We start from the raw sequence: 26,124 nt of genomic DNA on the forward strand, positions 1-26,124 counted from the left end.
TCGTACATTGACATCTGAAATGTTCAAGAAAGTAGTGGCTTCACTGACACCCAGTGCAAATCCTTCTAGACTGTTCCTTTATTATGAGGCAGGGCTTCAAATCCTAACCTTCAGTATTTCTATCTGACTTCTTTTTAACACACATCTATTAAATTCAAAAGTATTTTCTCTTTATACTCTTTTTCATATCAAATTCACTGAACAATGGTCTCTAAACTGGGTCATGCTGTGTGAGAATGGCTCGCTTCTCTTTCCTCACTCCCTAGAAGTCTTATTTACAACTTTAAAGTCCCAGAAGAAATTATAACCTAGACATTTAGACTTATGGGAGGCTCCTTATGTTTTTTGTTCTAGCAAAACTCTGTGTAGTAAGAGCAGCAATATGTACACATTTTGCAAAGTAGCTGACTCAGCAGACAATACACACCTAACTTTCCATGAATATCTCCATGTCACACGTGGAGATTTTGCTCTTCTTTAAAGAACAGATTTTCTTAGACATATTCAAAATCAATCATTATTTGACTGATGTTAATTTTGGTGTAGCCAGGAGTAATAAACACATTTTTAAGTTAAGGCTTAAAGGTTAATTTGAGCTTTCTAAACATATTTCCTTAGTTATAAAATTAATATAAAATAAGAAAAAAACCCACAAATATAACAGAATTCTAAGTTTAAATGACAACTAATTTCTAATGCAGTAAGAATGTAGTTTGGGGTGGGCATTGTGGTACAGCATGTCAAGCCACCACTTGGGATACCCCCATCCCATACTGGATTGCAGGTTTGAGTCCCAGCTGCTCTGCTTCTTGGAAAGGACCAGAAGATAGCCCAAGTGCTTGGGTCCCTGACACCCACATTGGAGACTTGGATGGAGTTCCTGGCCAGCCTGGCTGTTGTGGTCAACTGGGGGAGTGAACTAATAGACAGAAGATCTATCAAACCAATCTGTCTAAGAATAAGTAAATATAATTGCATTATGTCCTCCATCCATAAATCAACTGTTTATTGAACACCTGTAAGTTATTTTAGATTTAAACTTTGGTTTATCAAGAAATGAAATGCAAAATTAAACTTGCAAAAAAAATTAAAAAATCACTCTTTCTGTGTTTCTCATTTCATCTTTCAAATAATAAATACATCTTTTAAAAAAATGAGTGCAGGTTTACCTGGATTTCCTCAATGCTATGGACAATGAACATATCTTGCAGATCCTCCATAGCACCTTCCATCCAATTGTTGAAAGGAGCAGCTCTCTTGGCAAACTCCAGGTGAAGCTGATCAATGGTTTCTAGCAATTTCTCCGTTCTCTGAAGATCACAAAGTTAAATGGAAACAAGCATTTCATAGATTAAGTAAATTCTCTTATGCATATCCATGTGTAAACAGGTATTCCTGAACAATAAACTATTATCTGACATTTAGCAGATGTCTGCAAAAGATCAAGTAAAGCTCACAAGAAGATCGGACTGAGCCCTACAAGTCTCTGAGGGACCTTCTGAATTAAAGGAGGATTAAACAACATCCAATGTAGCTTCATTTTTCAAGTATACAGTAACTGGAGCACTGACTCCTTAACTGTGCTGGCTAACAGAGAACTCAGGGCATCTTCTGCATCTTACACTCAACAGTGCACAGAGAAGTCGCATATCTTTGCCAAAGTCACCCTACTTAGTGAAGACAGAGGGACCTACTGGTAAATTTCCTTAAATCCTCTTTTAGGACTTTATACAGTGACCCTCTCTCACCTCCCTGGTACATGAAAGCACAAGGCTTCAGGAAACCTGGATACTGAGCTTGTTTCCCATGGCAAGGACAATGGGGAGTGGACAGGGAAACCACTCTATGCTTTTACATATTCCACAATTAGATTCACATTTCTTCCTGTTCTAAAATGCTCATGCTGTCACCAGTACGTGTCCAGTCCTTTCTCTCTCTCAACATTTCTTTCTTTAGGCAGCTTTGTAACAGTCAGCGGCCATCCAGGAAGCCTGAAAATAGTGTACTGTAGACATTACATCAGAGACAAGGTGAAAAGACTCTGACGACTGGTCAACTGCTTTCTTCCTTCACATCACATGAATCTTCCACAGTGACAGATAATTAGGTACAGTTTAAATCCCAGCTATCTACCATTATTCACCCACGCCTTATATTTGGATAAGGCCAAATTTACCCCAATTCCTTTTCATATCATGTCTTCTTTTTTTCAATATCTGTTGCCCTTTGCAAGCTCAAGTGAGGCTCTTTCTGATTTCCTGACTCAATAATTCATATGGGAGGATTTTCAGAAACTCCTTGTAGTTATCACTTGGTATCAAGTGGGTTTATACCACAATCTCACTACTGCTGGTTTTGTTTTTTAATTCAAAAGAACGTTTCACTGTTAATGGGTGACCTACAGCACAAAGCTACCAACTTCCTATTTCCTTCTTTCTCCCACTTCTTTGGGGGCTCTCTTTAGAGGTTCCTTTCATCAAAAGTCTGCAAAGTTTCATATACATATTGCCACAGAGCCACAGAAAATTAATACCAGTGACTTAATTAAAGAGCCTCTGTTACAAGATTTCATGTCAATATGGCTTCAAGACTTCACCTCCAAGGCCTCTCTCCTCTTCTGGGTGAGCGTTCCCAACCTGTCCCACTGGTCACAGATTTTTTGGCATCGATCGTTGACATTCACAGCATCATGATAGTCCAGTTCACTGTTAAAAGTGACAAGAAATAGAGTCACTTTCCCAGATGACACAGGGGAAGGTGGACACAGGCCCAACACACACTGCCAGGTTTAAAAACAGAAATCTGGTAAGAGAATTGGCAGGGTCTTTCAGGACTGGGTTCATCCATCCATCGTAAACATTGTCACTCTTGTCATAAAGCAATGAGAATTAGTAAAACCTGTGCTGATGTCCAGACTTCTCAACAGAGACTGCCACTGTCTTCCTAAGGTCTCAGCGGCCTTCATTCTCCTTTCCTTTTCTCTGTGAACCTCCCCCAACCCAGCCCCGCAGTGTGATGTTTAAGTGGCAATGAACCTGCTAAATGAAGCCAACTATGTAACCTGAGGACAGTGCTGAGGGCCAGGCTGCGCGCCACAGTGACCAGAACAGCGAAATGAGTGACAGGGGGAGGTAGGTGTCCTTGGTTCCCCTGGGAGGGCGCCCAGCCTCGCCGCTGGGTGGAGCACCACATCCAGAAGGGGGCTGTGACCTTGCCTAGCACTTCTACAAGGCAGCAGACCCCAGCCCTTCCACTGAAGGGCAACAAGGTTCTGATTTGTCTCAGGCCATTAGCATGACAAGCAAGACCCAAAAGATTCCTTGCTAGGCTGGGCCGCAGCTCACTTGGCTAATCCTCCACCTGTTGCGCTGGCACATCGGGTTCTAGTCCCGGTCGGGGCACCGGATTCTGTCCCAGTTGCTCCTCTTCCAGTCTTGCTCTCTGCTGTGGCCTGGGAAGGCAGTGGAGGATGGCCCAAGTGCTTAGGCCCTGCACCATCATGGGAGACCAGGAGAAGCACCTGGCTCCTGGCTTTGGATCAGCGCAGTGCACTGGCCATTTGGGGAGCAAATCAACAAAAGGAAGACCTTTCTCTCTGTCTCTCTCTCACTGTCTAACTCTGCCTGTCCAAAAAAAAAAAAAAAAAAAAAAAAAAAAAAAAAAAGATTCCTTGCTAAATACTTTCCCTCATCAAACCACCTATGCATCTTAGTGGAATTTTTGTGAAGTAATTTAAACTCACCATTAAAGCAATACTTAACTAGAAAGTTAACTGAGCATCTCCAGGGATCAAACTTGGAATCCTGTGCAAAAGTTAATCACCTTTTAAATCAGGATGGCAGTGAGACTCCTGGAGGTTTAAAGACATCTTCCAGAGACTTCTTCAAAACCAGGTCAGGACAAGACAAGTTTCAAGAAGTCCCCTCCTACCCCACCAAATCCATTTCCTGGAGGCTCCTGTTTAGTTCCTACATCAGGACAGTAGTTGTTCACTGCTTGGGTACTTTCCTTGAGTAATATTAGCTAATGCTTATTAAGCATTGTTATTCTTGTAACTGGACAAAGGAAACCCAAGTGGTTGGTATCTAAGCGTTCTTCTCGTGGGTAGGTGGCTCCCCATCACTTCACTGAAGCTTCCCCAGGTCTCAAGAACAAACTGTGGGGGACTGGTGCTGTGGTACAGTGTGTTAAGCCACTGGCTGCAGTGCTGCATCCTATATGGGTGCTGGTTCTAGTCCTGGCTGCTCCACTTCTGATCCTGCTCCCTTCTAATGCACCTGAGAAAGCAGTGAAAGATGGCCCAAGTGCTTGGGCTCCTGCCACCCATGTGGAAGACCTGGACAAAGCTCCTGGCTCCTAGCTTCAGCCTAGCCCAGCTCTGGCTGATGTGGCCATTTGTGGAGTGAACCAGAGGATTGAAGATCTCTCTCTCTCTCCTTCTCTCTGTGTAACTCTGCCTTTCAAATAAACAAATAAAAATCTTTTTTTTTTTTAAAAAGTGGCTGAGCCACATATATATAAATTGAATCTGAATAATATTCATATTCTACACTGGGTTAAACTGTACTTATTGTTGTAAGTGGGGAGAAAAATTCAAACAACTAAAATATGCTAGAATACAAAACAAAAAGGTTAGGGATCCCTAAAATGCTAACATTAAAGAGAAGAAAGTGTTCTCAATAAAACAAAAAATTCCCTAGGAAACCTACTGATCTACAATGGCGAGGCAAATGCTTGCCCTTCCATAGTAATTCTCATGGTGTATGAATACATTTCTCCCTCCTCTAATTCATATACAAAGGTTCTGCATATGTCTGCTTGCAAGGAGTTAAGGTTTGCATGACTATTTTTATACACTTTGAGAACTACACAACATTTCTAATTTATTTAAGTAAAAATGAAAGGGATGTTAATAATAATAAGGGCACAGCCTAAATTCTGTATGTGTGAGTCATCTCTGTTCTGTGTACATAAATAGGCAGTGGGAACACTAGGAATAATAGTAATAGTAAAATTATTACTTAAATTTTACTGGCAACACTCAAAACCATTCCAAATTTCTTTTAGAAGCTGTGATAGAGCACTAAATAATTGAGGTTTTTTTTCATCCTTTTATTTGTAACTGTTAATGAGTAATCAAAAAAACTAATATTCAAGAAGTAGGAAAAATAAGATCATATAGAGACCACAAATATCATATGCAAACTGGATATAAAGATCACAAATAATTAAGCATTTATATGGACAAGATTGAAACAGGATGCTCTTTAAAGAGTACCCATCTGCTAATTAAGGGGTTTGCTCTGGCTGAAAGCAAAGAACATGGTTATTTTAAAATGTCATAAATTCAAAGGCATTTTTATTATTCATCTTTCTGAAGTTACCATGAGATGTTAGGCTCTAAAAATTCTGCAAATATATCTTTGATTCCAATGAGTGGGGAAGGAGTAGGAAATGAGATGTTGTGTTCATCAAAGTGAGGCAGGGGTCTTAAAACAGTTCAGAAACACTGCTCGGAGGCCCTCTCCATGGAGGCAGCCATGCCTGGGGCACACACAGCACACAGCAGGGATCTCAGGATGCCTGCGGAGTGGTTAGCTCATTGCCAGTTCTTCCCAAGAATCGCAATGCATGGAAATGACACAGCACTTATTGGGTGACAAACAAAAGCAGGGCCTTAACATCTCTTCCATTACAGGTGATTTTGGTTTTCTGCCTCGTTTTCTGGACAGGCCTTAGGTTCCGCCTCCTACACCTAGCCTGGGTGAGGCTGCCTTTCTGTGCCTTTTTACAAGCCTCAGGCCTCTGCATGGATTTCTCATCCTCTTGGAAGCAGACCTGCCTGTGCTGGGGTTTGGGGTGCTGCTGGACGGGAGGATAGGGGATTCGTCCAGAACCAAACAACCAAAGCTGAATCCGTGTCTGTATTTGGAGAAACAGGAAGAATCCTATTCAGACAGCTCTAGCCAGGAAGGAAAGGCCAGTCTCCCTTGCCCCTCTTCATCCAGAGCCCAGGTCGCTCCCACAGCCCAGGGGCTCCCCGGAGGGAGGACGAGGCAGCAGCACGTACTTCAGCTCCTGTGCGATGGCTGCGATCTGCTCCACACGGTCCTGGTGCGCGGCCAGGTCGCTCTCAAAGGCCTCGTGCTTCCGCAGCAGGGCCCGCACCTCGGTCAGGGATGCCGACTCGTAATCCTTCTGCAGCAAGATCTGTTCTTTGCCTGCAAAGGTGGCCGCAAGGGAGTGTGAATACGCTGGTGTCACAGAATGGCCTCTCTGCGCCACCCAAGTGCACCCACAGGGAGCATTGAGATCACAAGCAAGCAAGAGGCCGAGTACCACTGGCCTGAAGACACAATCAAGCATCTCTGTGAAATTCAGGCTGTTGCTTGCAAAGGATGCACCAGCCGCTTGAGGGGTTCACATCTTGACACACAGGGCAGGGGGAGGGGGATGCGGGTGGGAGTAGCACTGAATGCACTCAGAAAACCAGAGTTCTATTCCTCATCATCTTAAGTGGTGTCTGCCTGTCCAGCAGGATACTCTATTGAGTTAGTAATTCCTCCCAAGAGCCACTTGGGATGGTTAGCTAAAACCCCTGTCCTCAGTTCCACCCCAATTCTTTTTGTTTGAAAGCTATACTTTCTGTAGTTAAATGCAGCATAAGCTTTGTGTTTTTTTTTTTCCTTGATAATAAATATTAGGTATTTTCCTCTTTAAACTTCTTTTTACTTCAAAAAGTATGTGGAAAATAGAATTAAAAGAGTTTATTTTGGTGCAAAAAATTTGAAATTCATGTATGTTTGTATTTCCCCATTAATATTTCCTCAACTGAGCAAGTGCTGTGGCTATAACTGAATCCATATGGATCCCTGGTTAATGACCTTTCAGGATTTAATTGTACAAAGCTGGAAATGGAGAACGAGTATTCATATATTTGATGATGACAACGTTGCACTGATGATGTGTCAGATACTCATTTTAAAACTTTAGGAACTCATTAAATCTGCATAAATATCCTACAAGGAGGGTATTACAAAAATCCTACAAGGAGTATCCCCATCTTGAAGAGGACAGTGAAGCCAAGGAGAGGCTAAGACCATGACCAAGGCACTAAGCTGCTCAGTATCAGAACTGGGTCTCTACCCTGCCTGGCTCCAGCATCTGTACCTGTAACTACCTGCTATGTACTTCCAAGAATCATACATGAAAAAATAGGGGAATGACAGTGAGATAAACAAGTCCGGTTCCAGAAAATGATAACTTGCAGTCTTCCCCTCCAATCAGATGTTCCAAGTAAGATGTTATGTTGCTTTGTGGTATTTAATATGCATTTCATTGGCAGAAGCTAGAAGATGGGCCGGGGCTGTCTGACTCACAATTAAGGAATAAACAGTTAATTATATAATCAAATAAGAAAGGCAGAAGGAGGCCAGGCCTTACGTAGGTAAGTGTATGAAGAACACATTTCAAGTGCCATATGATCTGCTTGATTATAAAAATCAATCTTCATGCTTACCTCTTGAAGTTTAGCACTGAAATAAGACAGCAGAAAAAGGTGAGGACAGCTGCCCACAGCATCACCCAGACGCCGGAGATACAGCTAGTAATGATGCTTGGTGGCTCTGTGCCCAGCTCAACTCTGAGGTTTCAAAACCAAATCCAAGTCTTGGCTACTTACCATAAGCCCAAGTTTCATGCGTTGAGGCCTTCTGCCTGAACTTCTCAGCCAGGTGTTCCAAGCGCTCTAGTCTCCGTATCTCATTGAGCAACCATTCCTCATAACCCTTCTCTGCCTGCTCCAGCCTCTGCCAGGCACCAGCAATATCCTGGGATGGTTCAAGGACAAGTGAAGGCACATTCGTCACACTCTGATCTCTTGGACCCTCTTATGAATCCCCTCCACAGTGTGTTTGACCGTGTTTCCTACACCCTGCCTAAGCAATCGTTCAACCACTTTGGCTTCCAAATGTCTTAATTATCACTGGGACTGTTTAGACCTCACATTGCTGACTAATCTGATGCATTTCCAGATGTGGACAACGATGAATAGGGGCTAAACTTTAAGGCTACAAAGAGATAAAATATCACAGTGACTCCATTCAAGACAAGTCTGATTCAATGATGGGGATGACACAGCCAATCAGCCAGCAGCAGCTAATGACAGCCAGCAGCATCTCCCACGTAGCAGGTATTAGTGAGAAACTTTGTAAGGGCAAAAAACACCATGAAGTTCCCTTCCTGCTTGTCAGGAGGGACAGAAAATCAACAACTAATTAAACAAACAAGTTCATTTCAGATAGTGATAAGTGTCATGAAAGAAAAACAACTCAGGGTCAAGGGTACTGAGAGCCGATGGAGGTAGTTCCTATAGGTTATTTAGAGAAGACGTCTGAGGGGGTGGCATTTGAGCTGAGACCTCAATGATGGAAAAATCCAGTTATGCAAAGAAGTGAGGAACAAGTGCTCCTGGTGGAGGAACCAGCTCAAAGCCCTGAGAGGCTCAAGGTGTTGGAAGAGCCAAAGTGGATCATGGTGGCCACAGCATAGCGAGCTAGGGCAGAGGCACAAGAGGTGGGATCAGCAAAGTGGGCATGGGTCAGACTGTGCCAGACCCTATGGGGCAGGATAATGAACATGGACTCCATTGCAAATATTTTGGGAAGTTGCTAAGGGGTTTGGAGAAAGAAGCTGCAAAGATCTGATGGATATTTTTAAAAGATGACAGAGGCTGCTCTATGGGGGCTGAATTTTAGGGGGCAAAAGAAAAAGAGAGCCAGTTAGAGGTTACTTGCAGTCCAAGAAAGGGTAGGGAGGCTTTACATGGAACAGTGGCAGTGGAGGTAGAGAGAAGAGCAGTATTTTAAGGTACAATCTGGAAGGACAGTCAGTGGGACTGGCTGCGGAACCGCATGTGAGAAAGTGACAGAAAAAGAAAGTGAAAGATGAAGGCTTGGATTTGGGGCTTTGGCAATGAAGGGGCCAGTGCAGCAATTTACTGGGAGGGAGGAAATTGTAGGAGGAGTCTTTTGGACATCTTAGGTTTGAAACTTTTTTGAGACGTCTAGGTAGAGATATAAGGACAGGTCTGGAATAGGGAGAAGTGAGAGCTGAAGACAGAAAAGTGGAGAAGCATCAGCATTACAGGAGGTAATTAAAGCCAAGGTCTTGATGAGGTCACCTAACAGGTATAGATAGAGTGCTCAGTGCCAGGACCAGGAGCCATGCAACATTTACAGTTGGGTAGAGGATTCAAGGCCTTGAGTGGAGATGGAGAAAACTTTGCTGATGAGGGGAGAAAAAAACCAGAAAGACCAAAAGTTGGAAGAATTTCAAGAAGGAAGCAACAGGAAATTGAGTCAAAGTACTGAGACATTCAGGAATGTGAAAATCAATCTGACAACCAGTTTGTCACTGACTCTAATGAGAACAGACTCAGGGGAGCAGGGGACAGAAGCCAGGACAATGCAGTCTTGGAGGTGCAGACAGGGGAAGGGAAAGCAGCACCACAAAGAATTTCTATATGTTCTGCTGTGAAGGGAGTCAAGAACCCGGGGAGTAGCCACAGGGAGCGGTGGTGAGACAGGCTGTGATTTCTGTTTGTCAGACTCTACAGTGAGCGCTTTTGTATTCTGATGCCGGTGACTGAGTAAGGGGAGAAAACGATGATGCAGAGAACAGGGAGGAAAATGTAGGACCAAGACTTCGAGAGGGAGAAATGGGTGGGCAGTCACCGCAGGGAATAAAGGGCACACGATCCAGACACAGATGGATCTGCTGAGGGAAGACCAGGCAAGGTCGCGAGCCAGGGGGAAAGGAGGGCTCATCCGCCAGGCTTTCTTAGAAGTCTACTCTGGGAAGTACCACACCAATGGTGGTTGGAACCAAGGAAAGCATGGAGGGCAGGAGGAAAACACCAAAAACAAACTTGTGAGAGGGCCAAAATCACATCCATATAACTGAAAAGATTCAAGGAGTCGATGCTTCCTTCTCAGCAGCCCACGAGGGAAGGGACCAAGGTCAAAGCCTTGAGTTACAAGAGAGGGCTTCGGATGGGCCACGGGGGTTGGCCTCAGCTACTCACCGACACCATCTTGCCCTCGGAGGGCATGAAGGCCGGCCGGTTGCTGATCCGCAGCTTGGTCTGCAGCGTGTTGAAGTTGATCTCCAGCTGGCATTTCTCCTGCACCTTGGGCGGCTTGTGCTTCCGACGGTAATCTCGGAAGTCCTCCAGCTTTTTCTGCATGGCTTTCATGGTCTTCTCAGGAGTCCGGTTCTCAAGCCAGGGGATCGTGCGACGAATCCATTCCAAAAGCTACTCCCAAGATACAAAAATATTGCTGAAAATATCAGCAAACAGCCCCCCCAGTTAAAAAAAAAAAAAAGAGGCACCTGATAATTTGGAATGGATTAACCTAATGTTCCTAAAATTACCAAAGGGTGGTTATGAATCCACTGACTTAAAAGAGGGGAAAGGTACCTCTATGCTTGGTAGCATGAATGACATTTTCAGTGTTCACCCATGACACAAGCGAACACCCCAGTGATACCATACACAGGTAGAAAACTTGATGTCAGCACGTCAGGTCATGTTTTACAAAAATGTGACATTTACAGGAAACTCAGGGACCAGACATTAGCAGACAAATGCTGGATGGAGCTTTCAAAGGAAAAAATAAAACAAAAAGGCCTGACATGGCAGAAATATAGTGTAGCAGATTCAGCAAAGAATTGAGTTTCACTTAAATTTTTTTTAAAAAAATCAGCTTAAATCTAATGAATTTATTTACTAGACAGGTGTATTGTAAGCCTGGGATTGACTCAGTGCCGAGGGATATTTACCATTTAGCTTTTAGATAAATCTGTATGACATAAGTGAAAATGGTGGTGAATTCCTAGGGACAAAGGACACACCCTTTTTCTTGAATTACTACCTAAAGGTCTTGGAAATTATCTGATGGAAGCTTCATCATTTGCACTTACACCTTCTGATCACTTGGAGATGACAGATCAGAATAAAAAAAAGTTAAAATGGTGAGAATCTGAGGGTTTTAGGAGAAGAAATGAAGGACCAAGTAGGAAAAGGAAAAGATGTAATCAGTGAGGATCACCTGTCCTTCCATCCTGGTCACCCTTCATTCCTGAGGTTTACAATGGGCGTAACTGCCATCAAATCAAACTTTTCCATGGTGGCCATAAAACAGCATAAGCTCCACATCATTAGACAGAATTAAAATAAACTACTCAGGGCAGGCGTTTGGCGTAGCAGCAGTCAAGATGCCACTGGGGATGCCTGCATTCCATATCAGAGTACCTGGGCTTGAGTCCAGGCTATGCTCCCAGTTCCCGCTTCCTGCTTATGTGGACCCTGGGAGGCAGTGGTAATGGCTTAAGTTGTTGGGTCCTTGGCACCCACATAGAGACTCAGGTTGAGTTCCTAGCTCCTGGCCTTGGCCTGGCTCAGCCTGTGTCATTGCAAGCATTTGGGAGGAGTGAATCAGTGGATGGGAGCTCTGCTGTCTGTCTCTCTTTCAGGTCAAATAAATAAATAAAGGTTAAAAAATAGAATACTCTTTGGGAAGATTTATTACAAGTATCCTGATTTTTTTCCCAGTACAGACTAAATCTCAGCTAAGTCAGAGGAAAAGTCATTTGGTCTTGAACACATGCTACTGTGCTTGAAAGGATGTGGCTGTGAGCCCACACCTGTATTAGGAAAATACATGCGGAGGCAATGAGGAGACTACCCTGCTGCTATTTATGCTACAAAGAGAACAAAAAGAGGAGCAACATGGAAGGTGTTGTTGTAACCAAGAATCTGGCTGAAGATCGTGGAAAGGCACCACAGAAACTTGTGCACAAATGACCTGGATGGAGGGCTCTGCCTTCCAGCATTGTTCCCCCTAGGTATGTATACAGGCACACAAGGCTAAACCACTTCTTCACAACAGGCTGGTTCACTGTGTGGAGCAAGGCTTCCAAATATGGTGCATATCTTATGGTGTGGGTAGCCAATGGAGCAGGAAAAAAAAAAAAAAACAATTAACGCAATGTCATGGGGGGAAGGGGTGTCTGACCCTGGGTGCAGAGCTGAGAATGGATTCACATTCTACTGTCTTAAAACATGCAAACTACCTCTCTGCTACAGGATCATTGGGAAGGCCCTTGGGAGTACTTTTGCACCAATACTTATGTTGCTACAAGATGAACAACCTCTAAAATCAAGCATTATTTTCCTACTTTCATCCTATCTGAGATGAAAAATGCAAAAAAAAAGAAAACACTGACGATCCATTTTCACCCCCTGTGCCTCACCCCCTGGGTGAGTATGGACAGAACTGGGGTCACCAATGTCCTTTACCTCACTTGCTAGCCTCTCATATTCTTCCATCAGCCTCTCATTCTCTTGATTCACAGCAAGAACCTTACATATCCTGTTAGCCGCTGTCTCGGCCTGTAAAACACAATAGGTAAACAGGACAGCTCTGTCGACGGGGAGGCACACACACAAGACTGACCGTGGCAGGGGATGAGGTGACGAGAGAGATGGCGTGCTGTAAATGGTGCAGATTCCAGGTTAGGGTGAGAGAAGATTAAGGGGATGGCTTTTTAATACTATGAATCATTTTACACCTTTTTTTAAACATAATTTTCACACAGACTTACACGGCAGGCTGAGTGTACTGTAGGGAGTAATGGGAGATACCATTAGTCTAAAACACAGCTTTGGAAAACATCAAGCAAGTTAGTAACAGAAAAATATGGATCAAGGAAACCAAGATCTGAACACTCCACTGATCTCAATCACAGGGTGGGAAATCTCCAGCATCAGCCCTTAGAAATGAAAAACTGACTGGGTCCTGAAAATGTGAGAGTATTTCATAAAGTTCATGGAAAAATGGAGTTAAAAATGGTTTATTTTGGTGAAAAAGTATTTTGAAATCCATGTATAGTTTTTTCATATTATACATTTTCCATGAACTTTCTGAAGACCTCTTGTATGCATGGATTTCAATTTTCTTGGGGAGGGGCAAAATAAATTCATCTTTTAAACCCATTTTCCCATGAACTTTTTCTCACATATATAAGTCATTGTACTTGAATTCACTGTGGCCCTCATCTCTTGAAATGAATATGTAGAGCTTTCTAGATAGGATCTTCCCCACAGGGTTATGCTTCCTAAGAAGTCACTGAGGTGATCAATTGTTCTCTGTTGTTTGTGGAAGGAACTTGGGCCAAGAGTGGCAAAGTGCCTTGAATCACAATATGATGAATCAAGGAGACAAACTTCAGGGATCACAGCCTGTCCCCAAGCCTCACTTTTAAAGTCCTAGTAGGCCTGATTACAGGCCAATTTCCACTTCTCACTATTTCCTATTTATTTAAGGAAATCACAGATACAACCCCTAGGTCCACCCCTGTCTATCAATATTCTTTACATGGACATATGTAAAGGGGCAAGCAACAGAAAAAAGTAAGTATGCAGAAAGCTAAGGACATCCTCCCACAATGGATGGGGATACTTGCAAGGTTGTAACATTATCATCCCTTTCACCATTTCACTTACAATAAAATTAGTCTTGAAAGATGTTAGGACAAATTACTGAACGGTGAAGGCAATTTCTAGGCAGAGGACAACTACTGGGCATTGGAAAGGCATTTGTTTCTTCTCACCATGTGTCCACATTTTCATGCTCCCCATTTTTTTTTTTTTTTTGTAAAACACAAATGTTTTTCACAATTTACCAATGAAATAAAGGAAGTACCTTAGAAGGCAGGTAAAAATACCTCGAGAATTGTCTAATGTTAACGCCTTTTTTTTTGTTGTTGTTGTTGTTTGCTTTTAGCACACAATTTGGGACTTATCATATTAGCTCATTACAAAACACTTAGAAAGATTCCAAGGTAAGATGTGAAGCGCACAAACACACACCCAGGTACGCACACGCAACTAAAATCAGTGCAGAAGAGCAGCACAGCAAGCTGGATGGACACGTGTTGAATACCTGCTCTGCTCCCGCAAAAGCATGGTAGAAGCAGGAAACGTAAGTCATGATGGCTCTTTCATCGGGTTTGGGAGTATTCACAATGTCTGAGTGGGGAAAATAACACAGGACACGAACACACACACACACATGAAGAGGAGAAACCAGGGTGAACAAAGGGAAGAACAAATCGGTTTATGCTGACCAATCTTCTGTGTGTTTCACAGGCCCACGGTCCTGAACCTCAAGGAGACTGTGCAGTATTAAAAAGATTCCCGAACAGAATGGCTTGAACCAGCTTTTTTTTTTTTTTAATCAAACTGAGGGCTTGTTTTCTTGTCCATCCCTTTATATTGACTTTTAAAAGAGCACTCAATACATTCATATGGAACCCGTCTACTTCATATAGAGCTGGGACCCCTTCCTCACAACTCACAAGGACCATCCTTCAACTGTTTCAAGACATCTCCTGTTTTTTTTTTTTATTTGTTTATTTATTTTTTTTTTGTTCTAAAGAATACAGAGGATCTTCAAAAAAGTTCATGGAAAATGGAATTAAAAGGTAAGTTTATTTTGGTGCAAAAAAATTCAAATCCAGGCATAGTTTTTTTTTAATAATTTGCATTTTCCATGAACTTTTTGATGTGTCACTTTGTAAGATGCTGGAAATAACAGCAGGACTGTACTGTGCCATCTGTCCTGCTACCTACCTATCCCCACCCTCCTAATTGTTGGGGATTCCTACTCTATACATTGTTCTAGTTTATGTGAAGATCAGGTTTAGTACAGAGGGGACATCTCTTAATACCTTCTATACATACTTACCATGACATTCAGAGAAATCACGAAGAGTAGCAAAACATCTAAAGGGCAGGGTTTATACCTTTTATGCTTATTATTGATGTAGGCAGGCATACAGGATAAAACTGATCAGGTTTGTGAGCTGGAAGACCACACCTTCACCACATCCCCATGCGACCTCACAACCCTACCTGGCCACACCTGTGTTAATTAACCACTTCCCTTTGGAAGTGAATTAAAGGCCTGGGACACGGTGGGCACAGCCCTTTCTTTTTTTGGCCTTTTGCCAGTGTGGGCCCATGCTGCCCTGGACCTTCAGGCCACCCGCCCCATGCTTCCTGGCCTACATGCTCCTCCATGTGGCTGGCTCCTGGTGCTCGGTATGAATCCAGATTTCTCTCTCTTTTAGATAGGGACCTCACTCTCCTATGCATTTCTTTCACTGAATAAAAAGCTTAAAACTTGTCATGATGCTTTGTTCATTTATCCTGGTATTCAGAATTCTTCTCTGAATATTAGGCAAGAACCCATACAGGCTTATTAATATTGGGAATTTATTAATAAGCACACAGTGATATCATATGGCACCCCAGATTCCAATATCATTATGGCTCTTTCTACAATTTTTCTGAGCCTGTTGAAATAACCAAGAGGAAGAGAGGAACAGAATTATGTGGATATATATTCTTTCTCTGTCTACCTTGACAATACCATTTGTGATGAATTGGTTTTGAACCTTGTTCATACTCTTGGGTCAGTCAATGGACAGAATGAAGTTAAAACAATACCTCATAATTCCCTATGTCAAAATCTAGTCACTGGGTTTCCAGAGGCTATAAACAGAAAAGTTATGGGTTTATGTAACTTCATGGAATCTTCTGGAAAACAAACATGAACAACATACCACTGCATGGACAGAAAAGGAAGTTTCAAAGAAAACTAGACTGAAAAAGACAAACGACTACCTCTTCAGAACCAGATGGACCGCCTCACTCAGGGGAGAGGGAAATAAAGAGGAAAACCATTGAAAAAGAAAGTAAGACACAGAATGTGCAAGGGGAGTGGAGACTCATGCTTTGCGTCCTCACCTTCCAGGCCCCAGTAAAAGCATGATAGTAACAGGAAACATAAGTCATTATGGCTCTTTCATCAGGTCTGGCAGTGCAGACTAAATCTGTGTGGAGAGAAGAAGGTTAACTGCTTGGATGACCTAGTACCAGCAGGCTTCTGCTAAGTGCTTCCTCAGAGAAGGCAGAGTCATGAATCTTCCCTGCCTCCTCACCAAGTCACACTTGTGCTGCAGAATCTTGGCTCAGATAGAAAACAGTCACATCTGCAGTCATCACTCTCTGTGTACTTTTGAGAACTGCCATGGGATACAAAGGAACTGTCACAGAGAAGAGCATGGCCATCTCAGAAGATCCCTAAACTAACAAGAATGGCGCATTTGTGAGACCTCCAGAATGCATGCAAAAGCACATTCCCAGGGATTTCTATTGATCTGCACATGGAAGACCCAGAGGTCAACAAGATCCTTTTTCCAAGTCCACATAGAACAAATGAGCCCAGAGATCTAACCCCCGTGTTCACTTCAGAAAAGGTTCATGGAGGAAAATGGACAATTTTCACAGGCTTTCATGGTAGACAATGAAGATGAGGTTTCTCCAGTTTTTACTACCGTTCATGGGTGAGTAGGCCAGTGAGCCATGTGAAAATCCCTGCTTCAGGTTGAGAGACTGACACCAATGACAGAAAGTAAGGTCAACAGCAGAAGGTAGGGAACCAAGGATTTGCCAAGAAGCATTAGCAATCTGAAAGAAGGAAATATAAAACTAACATTACAATAAAAGAGCAGCAGAAATCAGACTGTGCTGATGCTAAGTCCAAAAGTAGGTTGCAAAGACACCAGGGGTAATGTGCAGAGTAAATTCAGTAGTCACATCACAGAATGCTCCGCATCCAAGGTAGTCAAGTTCATAACTGTTAACCAGAAGCTCCTTATGAGACAGTATTCTACAAAGATAATAATATAGTATGAGAGCATTCTTCTGAACAATTCAAAAGGAAAGAGGAAGACAAGCAACAGAAGATGGGAAGAGGAAGTGAATACAGTGCTAGCACATCCCCTCAGCCACCAAGGATAAAAGGAATTGATGTAAGCCTAGATCAGGAATCAGAGACCAAGAGAAAACAGAACTGAGAAGAAGAATGCTAGCAATGCCAGAGTAACAGTGATGAGATCATAAATGAGTGTCTGAATACGAAACTCATTCTCACCTTTAGGATACTAGGGAGGCATTAATGAACTGGAAGATGAATTTATTAGATGTTGCCTATCTTCACTCTTTAATGTGCTGGCTATTATTCAAGTGGGAAAACGGAGTAGTTATTTATAGTATGGAAAGATCACACAAATACAAACTTGGTCTAGAGAAGACAGAAGTTCAAAAAGGAAAAGCAAACTTTCTATGTTCCTACTTCACTGTTTTAATTGCTTTCTCCCTCTAAAGAGCTTTGGAAAAACCATAAGTAGAATTCTGAATACTGTACTTAAGAATTAACACCCCAATATACAGGTGTTTGATAAAATGGCTAAATTAATAAATAGGTACTAATAGAGTTCCAATGGAAAGATCACTATTAAAGATTGAATTGTGTCTCCCCCAAAAACACTTGCTGAAGTCCTAACCTCTGGATGCCTCTGGATGTGACCACATTTGGAAGGAAGGTATGGATAAATATAATCAAGTGAAGATGAGAATATGCTGGAATAGAAAGGGTCTTCAATCCAATATGACTGGCATCCTTGGAAGGGGAGAAGAGGTACAGAGACAGAAAATAAGGTTGTGTAAAGACAGAGGTAGAAGTTGGATTGATGCTGCCAGAGGCCAATGGAAGCTGGAAAAGGCAAGGAAGGATTCTCCCAGGAGGCTTCAGGCTCTGCCAACACCTTGATTTCAGATTTATTTATAGCCTCCAGAACCGCATAAGAAATTCAATCTCCACAAGCCACCCAGATTATGGTAGTTTATTTCAGCAGCCCTAACACAATCACCAAGAACAAAGAGAAATGGAAAACTCTTAGTTATAGTCATTTTCTTTGCTTTTCCTCATCAGTGCTCATGGAAGAAGCAATGGATTATCAGAGAACAATAATATTAACAGCAAACAATGCAATATAATGAATACAAGTTCCATGAGAGCAGGATAGACATGTCATAAATCTCATTATCTCCCACAGTACCTAGCAGAGGGTCTTGTTCCTAGTAGGTGCTTAATATAACCTCTCAAAGGATAAGTAAATCAGGAATAAATGTAATGAGTAAATGGTCTCTACCTATCTGTGCTTTACATACTCTGCTAGTTATAACTCATAAGAATCTACTACATAAAAAAGGCACAAAAGGTATTTGAAACTAATCTCCAGAATGTGTGATGATAAAAGTTTACCAAATACATTTATATGGCTTTAATTTAGTGTAACTAAAAATGACACGTGAGGGCAAGTATGTGGCACAGTGTCCAATACACTCACACCCCATATCAGAGTGCCTGGGTCTGAGTCCTGTGCTCTGCTTCCAGTTCCTCCCCTTTCTGCTCATGGGCACCCTGGGATGCAGAGCTGATGGCTCACATACTTGGTTCCCTGCCACCCATGTGGGGACCCAGATGGAGTTCCAGGTGCCAGGCCTCAGCCTGGCCCAGCCAAGGCTGGCATTTGAGGAGTGAACCGGTGGAAGATCTGTCTTTGTCTCTGAAACCCTGCTTGTCAAATAAAAAAATTAAAACTTTTAAAAAATGAAATGTGAAAGTTTGAATGGTACACTGATGCTGAATATTCTATAATCCAGATTTCAATTCTATAACTTCTTAGCTGGAAAGATTTTTTTTCCCCTTAAGCAAATCACAAAGGAATTTATTTTCTAAATTTATTTTTGTAATAGATAAAGACAATAAATTGTGTTTTTGAAAATTATAAACCAAAGATGAATTTTAAACCAAATCTAACTTTCATAGTTTTTCTGGCTTATTTTTGATAAGGATTTAAAAATTTTTCTTTTCACAAACAAGCTACATATGAAGCTCTCTATTCCTCATGTGACCAGTGACAGAAGCTTGTTAGGAATCATAAATACTTCAGATGTAACTTAGCTATGCAGTTTTACAAGGTCTCCATGCAAAGCTGTAACATTGGTAGTCTACAGATTTTTCTGTAACTCTGTAAACACAATTTTCATCTCACCTTCAGCATCCAACATTTTAGGAATATCCAGGTGCTTCTCTGCGATTTCCATGGCCAGGTTAATATTTCCTATGGGGTCATCCTGTATTAAAAAATACAAACAATTTTTTAAAATATATTTTGAAACAGGACTTATGGTTAATGCTTCTGATATATTTCACTTTGGGGAGAATACCTCCCCCAACCACCACACACAAAACCACAATAGTACAAGTAACCTTTCTTCATATCTTTTCCTAGTTTTTTAACAATTAAAGAATCACCAACAAATCACAAAAATTACACAATCCATGCACACTCCAATTCACAAAACGTGAGCAAAAGGTTTAAGAGAACAAATGCTTTGCACATAGAAAGCAAGTTGTCAGAAAAGTTTTTTCATTGACAAGAAAGAACACATGAGAGCTTATTTTCATACCCATGGGTAACACAACTTAAATCATTCTAAAAGAAATCATGAAAAACCAAACTTGGCAGGTTTGTATGGAAGATGATTTTGGAGAATATTTATTCCAAAACCCTAGTTTTATGTATAAGAAAGCTGAGGGTAGAGATGAAGGAAATGTTTAGATAAATGAAATTTTTTAGCTCTCTAAAGAGTGCTACAAGATGACTAAAAAGAGAAAAAAAATTAAGTTTACAACATGAAAGGCCAGAAGTGACAAACTCTTAAAATTGTAAATAAATTCTTGAAGAAATTTTTGTCTTAAAGACTACATTTATCTTCCAATATAAAAATGGTAAAATATATGTGATATAAATTTAACCAGATGTACATAATTGAAACACTGAAAAACTAAAAGTCTTAGCACTTCTTATTTTGATTAAAGAAATTAAGTAGTATGAATCTGAAACGGGAGGGGAGTAAGACAGAAAAATCAAAAGGAAAAGTAGCATCCATCCAGGGAGGACTTCAATTGATTGTAACAGGAGAGGCACTGAAACACTTCAGACACAGCAATGAGTCCAATCATCTTAATACTGTGAAATATTTGAAAAGCGCAAGGTTCAAAAACACAGTCCTATTGCTCAATTGAGAAACAAACAGTTTCATGGCCTTGTAAAGTATACAATTATCTCGAGCAAAAAAATTTTAAACATTTTAATAAAGCATATAGCAATTTGATTGAAAGTGGCCACCCCTTAAGTGAATCTTACCTGAGTATTTTATGCAAATATTTATGAAACCAAACAGCTGAGTAAAAGTTTCTTTTCCTCAAATAAATATTCAAGAACAATTCTGACATTAAAAACAGAGTGGTGATTCTGAGGCTTTGTGAACACTGTCTCATAGAGACTGTAACTTAAAGCTATAACATGTGGCAATTACGTATTTCCTAGCTCAACTTTCCATGTGACTTTGGATGGATTACCGAACTTCCTATTTTCTTCATCTGTAGACCTGAGATAGTAGCACTTGAATGAATACATGTGTGTATATACACATATACACATATACATGCTTATTTATATGTGCTTATACACATAAATTTATTTATAACAGTGTCTGATCTAGCACTATGTAAATGAGTACCAGTTTCTATCATATTAACATTTTTTCAGACATCTTGGTTGGTCAATTACCACAGGTTATAAAAAACCACTATAAGCTGCTAATGAAAGTAGGCTTATTCAGAACAATGTCCTCACTTTGCATATGAGATAAGGACTAATTGAAAAAATGCAGTCTTTACATTTGAAACATTTTAAAGAAGCTCAAAGCATAAGGAAATATATGCATTGAAAAGCTAAGAAGTTCTGGTTGCTCCATTCTCTTAGGCAACTTTACAGCATCGTAGTCTTAATTTTTAGGATGCACGTCAATTCCTCATGTGCTGCCCCACAGTCAGTGGAGACAGGCTGAGGGTGGGGGGGAAGTGGGCGGGTGATAACTAAATAGGTGGAAGAAGCCAGAACATTCTCTGTGACATCCACACCACACAGGTGAAGGCAGCATGCAGCAGGACCAGATTCCACACCACAACACAGCAACACAACGTGAGCGGCCAGCTAAGCACACCAGCACCCTGAGGCAATGCACTGTAGCACCACCCTGGGAGCGTTTATCAGGGCTCGGCCATGATTTCATCCTTCAGTCTTCATGTTATGCCTGCGGCAGCATAGACCATCCACAAGAGTCAAGATTCACTTGGGGCAACTGCTTTCATTTTAAGACTACTTTATATATTTGAAAGGCAGAGGGCGAGGGCGAGGGCGAGGGCGAGGGCAATACTCCCACAGGCTAGTTACTCCCCAAAATGCCCGCAACAGCTGGGTTTGGGCTGGGGCCAAAGCTGGGAGCCAGAACACAATCTAGGCCTTCCACATGCATGGCAGGGACCCAATTACTTGAGCCATCGATGCTGCCTCCCAGGACCTGCATTAGTAGGAAGCTGGAGACAGGAGCCAGAGCAAAGACTCAAACTGAAGCACTCTGATATGGCACACGGGCACCCCAACCACCAGGCTAACTACCCATTTCCTAAAACTACTTTTAAAGAAAGAATTTTAATATTAATCTGAGAATTATGCACACTAAAACTTAAGTTTAAAGGGATAAGTAAGGTTTTATAAGTTGAATTTTCTGGGGGAAAAAAAAACCAAAACAAATCCTCCTACAAACCCCTAAACTTCTAAGGCTACAACTAACATCTCAATAATGAGATAGTTATGAAGTATCCCTTGTGTGAGAAATAAGTTTATCAGTTCTGATCAAATATGTCTGCAACTACAGTTTCTAGAAAAGATGAAAAGGAATTTAAAACATCTTGGAGTATTTGAACCTTTCGTCTCCTCACCCCAAATACAAAGAATCTTCCAAAAGTTCATAAGAAATGTGAATGGAAAAACCACACATGGATTTCAAAAACAATTTTGCACCCAAATAAACTTATCTTTTTTTTTTTTTTTTTTTTTTTGACAGGCAGAGTGGACAGTGAGAGAGAGAGACACAGAGAGAAAGGTCTTCCTTTTGCTGTTGGTTCACTCTCCAATGGCCGCCACAGCTGGCACGCTGCGGCTGGTGCACCGTGCTGATCCGATGGCAGGAGCCAGGTGCTTATCCTGGTCTCCCATGGGGTGCAGGGCCCAAGCTCTTGGGCCATCCTCCACTGCACTCCCTGGCCACAGCAGAGAGCTGGCCTGGAAGAGGGGCAACCGGGACAGAATCCGGCGCCCCGACCGGGACTAGAACCCGGTGTGCCAACGCCGCAAGGCGGAGGATTAGCCTAGTGAGCTGTGGCGCCGGCTCAAATAAACTTATCTTGTAATTCCATTTTTCCATGAACCTTTGCAAGCACCCTCCTAGGCGTCACTCTCCATACTTACAATCCAGAAATGTACAATCTCAAAGAATCATACATAAAATGTCTTCTAGGAAATCACCACCACGAACACACTAGGCTCCTGTCCTCTCTAATGAATTAGGTCGGTGTTTTCCTGGCCACCCTTCGTCTTTGCGTCATGGAAAGGCGAGTTGGGAGAATGTGCTTTCTCCCCGTGGCATCTTCTGTGGGAAGCCCCAAGGTTTGTGCTGGTTTAGTGCTGATGTGCTCACTCCCGGGATGGCATGCCGAGGTGCGTGGGTGGGAACACTGCATGCCAGGCCACCCAGAATAACCTTGTTAAGCTTTGAGTAGTCAATGAGGTCGGGCCGGTGTCTGTGGATGAGGGCACAGAGTCCAAGGCCGTCTTTCCAGCTTCACAGCAGTCGAGAAGAACAGGAACACAGATTAAAGGAGAGAAAGCAGCAGCCGGCTTCTGCTCGCAGTCTGGGGCTGACCTCCCTGGGGTGCTACCCCATGCACAGAGGACACCTGTACCTTCTCCTGACCCCGCCTTACAAGCTTGCGGCCCCCTGAAGACACATCTTTATTCTTCGGGGTCTACTGTAGACTTCCACCCTCTGCTCCTCTCCTTTCCATTGCCAGAACCCTGCCCTCTGTCCTGCCCTAGTGCTGTGTGTGCTGGCACAGACCGTGACAGCAGGGAAGTTGTCTCTCTCCTGCTGTCTCTGCCCTTCCAGGGCCAACTTGCCTCCTCTCATCTCCAAGTCTCCATTCTGGCTTTTAGCCCTGGGTCTGCCCAGAGAACACGCACAGGACGTCTACCCTGACCATGTCTGGGTCACACTTCCTCCAAGAACCCTTTGGACACTTCGAGAGCCACCACTAGCTCCTCAGTATGCCTCTGTCATCAAGTTCTTTCTTTAAATTTTTAAGAGACAAAGGCATGTGGGTGAGGGAGCCCACACGAGGAGCAGGGTATCTGGGTTTCTAGCCTGTTTCTCCACAGATGACAGCACTCAACACTCCTTAAACAGTGCTGGCCTCTGAGCATGGCTGTGAGAGAGGTTCAGGGAGAGAGGGAGTGTGAGTTGGGTTTCTCCAAGTGTCTGAGGGACAGGGAGACCCTGGTGAGAGTATCAGGGCCACACTATTGAAGCCGTGAGGCCAATCTGGGACCAGAAGAAGAACAAGAAGTGAGTGGAGGCAGGCCTGGGACTTCCAACTTTGACACTGGCAGAAGGTCCCAGCCCTTCCCACCCCTCTCAGATGTCAGACAGTATGCCACAGGCGCAGTATACTACAGGAAGGCCTGGCTCAGTGCCTGCCACTTGAACATCATTTTAATGACATTTCATGAACTAGAAGAGCTTCCCCAATTTTTCGCCATGGTTCATCCTTTTTTCCCTGATTATCCATGGCCCACAGAGGACCTACTTACACTGGTGAGTAACCTCCCATCCAAAGAGCAAAGATATAACCAACTGTTCCAGTTACATAGTATAGTGACCAAAACACCCACCCTGGAAAGAAGTTTGAAGCCAAAGGCAGCACTATGCCCCCACCTGACATCTGGATTGGAACCATCTTGTTTCCTGTAACTTTTCACATGATTCGCCTGCATTCCCTTGAATTTCAGCACAGCAAAGCCGATGCACTAAGTGTCTTTCTGTTTTCCACAGTGCGGAGGGCTCGGCGTGTAGCTAGTGTGAGAGTGTGCAGGCTCTGCTGGGCCTGCCCCTGTTGCGGAGAAGCAACAGCCACTCTTGCCGCCTGTGCATTCCTACGCCTCCACGCTCTGCCACTACACGTGCTCACTTTTTGAGTCAGAGCTGTTTCACTGGCATCCTAGACCTGACTCAAATGCTTGCCCTGGGGAGACCCTAAGCATTATGAATTCTCTAGCCCTCATTCTCCTGCAGACACAAAACGCTTCTGAGACAGGAGGAGGGAAACGCTGCAGTCCACCAACACTGTTCTCCCTACCACCCTCACGCCCTCGAGGACCCCACGTGCTTACCTGGTGTGGAAGTTCTGAATGTTCACATTTCTGTAAGGAGCGGTTTTCCTCTGACACCAAAGTAGCAGACCCTCCTTGGCAGACGTTTCTGGAATGACAGCCGAGGAAAGGGTCCACAGGCAATGTTTACTGCTCAGTTCACCCAACTCCTCGTTGCTTTTGCAACAGACCTCCCAGAAAGCTGGTCACCAAATGCTTCACCTCCTCCCATGACCTCTGCAAATGGGTGGGAGCTGGGACCCTGATAAAGCTCTGGTGTCGCTTAAAGGACTTCAAAAGGATGATGCTGGAGCAGCCAGAAATTAAAACATAAAGAAGGAAAAAAAAACCTAAAACTACACTTCAGAGTGATTGGTAACTTACTTTTTTTTTTTTAATGAAAGTAGTAATTTTAAAAAGTGTGGGCTCCCTACTGGGTGAGGTGACATTGGGTACATTTATTATTCTAGAACAGTGCCATGATGTGTGAGAAGGAGAGCTCTCCAGGCTGGCAGGATGCTACCAGTCTCTCTCACATCCTTAACATACTAGTAAAGGTTAGAACTGGGCACAATCTATGACAGAGGTGACTCTGCTAGGTCTATTTCATCCTTTGTATTAAGCTTAATGTTGACTGTACACAATTCTGAAATACACAGCCACAAATAAATTAAAGCAGTCTACAGTGAAACTCACACGGAAAAACTATGTGTGTAGCTATGACAACCTGTCATTTAATTCATTTAATATCCAGGTTCTTAGGTGAGTGGAATTCATGGAGGTCAGAATATCCCAAATTTTTTTCCATACCCAGTGATCCTATACCCCAGAGTTTTGTCTATAAACTTCAAGTTTGGCCATTTGAGTTTTAAGAAAGTTAAAAGGAACTCTCACTGCCTGTGATAGTCATAAAAAATGTTGCTCACACATCCTGCAGCTGGATGCACAGGGCAGGCAACTGGCACGTGCCTGCTGCAGCACCCTGGTGCACCCCTGCATTGCCTCTAAGGCCACACTTCCCTGGGGCTGCTCCTGCCACAGATGGAGCCCTAGGGCAGGGCCATTCTTGCCTGACACGGCCCAGCTGAAGCAGCCACTCAGACTTGTACCCTAAACCTCTGCCCATCCCCTTCTCCATTCAGATATCAGCCAGGAGCTTTGGTCTGAAGACTTCTCAGCCATTCTCTGCTCTGTTCCTTCCCCTTCATCCTCCACAGGTCTTTTCTCCAAGAAATCTCTTGCATTTCTGCCACGGATTAAAGGTTTGTGTTCCCCTCCCACCATCACCACCACCACCACATTCAGATATTGAAGCCCTGAACCCCAGTGCAATGGTATTTGGAGGTGGGGCCTTTGGGAGGTGATTATGGTTAAATTGAGGCCACGAGGGCAGGACACCAAGATGGGAATGGTATCTTCACTTTACAACAAAAGACATCAGAGAGTGTGCTAATGCTTTCTCTGTATCCCAGCCCCCAGTCATGTAATGATAGTGAGAAAGTAGCCACTGCAAGACAGGAGGAGGGACCTCCCCAGAACCACACCATATCAACACTCTGATCTTGCACTATCAGCCTCCAGAAGCAGGAGAAAATAAATATCTGCTGTTTAAGTGAATCAGGCTACAGTATTTTTTTAAGGCAGTCTGAGCAGGCTGAGACAACTTTCTAACACATCTTAACAACACTTGCTTCTTGGAGGACCCTTGAAGCCACTTCTATAATCCGAGATTCTGCTCATGTTTAAATGTTTACAATTTGGAAAGTCCCAATAAGCATGAGAACTTTTTAAAATGATTTATTTATTTATTTA

At 42.8% G+C, this 26,124-nt stretch overlaps 1 protein-coding gene across 1 annotated transcript in view; it reads right to left on the reverse strand.

Moving 5' to 3' along the window:
• ACTN2 (actinin alpha 2) overlaps positions 1–26,124 on the reverse strand; it is a 75,861-nt gene that overhangs the window by 14,101 nt on the left and 35,636 nt on the right. The window contains exons 5-14 of the mRNA XM_051821489.3: positions 24,334–24,421; positions 22,649–22,727; positions 19,030–19,111; positions 14,007–14,092; positions 12,362–12,454; positions 10,085–10,315; positions 7,682–7,829; positions 6,071–6,221; positions 2,597–2,705; positions 1,170–1,310 (exon numbers count right to left, since the gene is read on the reverse strand). Of these exons, the coding sequence (XP_051677449.1) occupies positions 1,170–1,310; positions 2,597–2,705; positions 6,071–6,221; positions 7,682–7,829; positions 10,085–10,315; positions 12,362–12,454; positions 14,007–14,092; positions 19,030–19,111; positions 22,649–22,727; positions 24,334–24,421 (1,208 nt within the window). The remainder of the gene's footprint in view (positions 1–1,169; positions 1,311–2,596; positions 2,706–6,070; positions 6,222–7,681; positions 7,830–10,084; positions 10,316–12,361; positions 12,455–14,006; positions 14,093–19,029; positions 19,112–22,648; positions 22,728–24,333; positions 24,422–26,124) is intronic.

Source organism: Oryctolagus cuniculus, chromosome 13, assembly GCF_051225735.1.
Source record: "Oryctolagus cuniculus isolate XC-2025 breed Fujian yellow rabbit chromosome 13, ASM5122573v1, whole genome shotgun sequence".
In the NCBI taxonomy this organism is placed as follows: Eukaryota; Metazoa; Chordata; class Mammalia; order Lagomorpha; family Leporidae; genus Oryctolagus; species Oryctolagus cuniculus.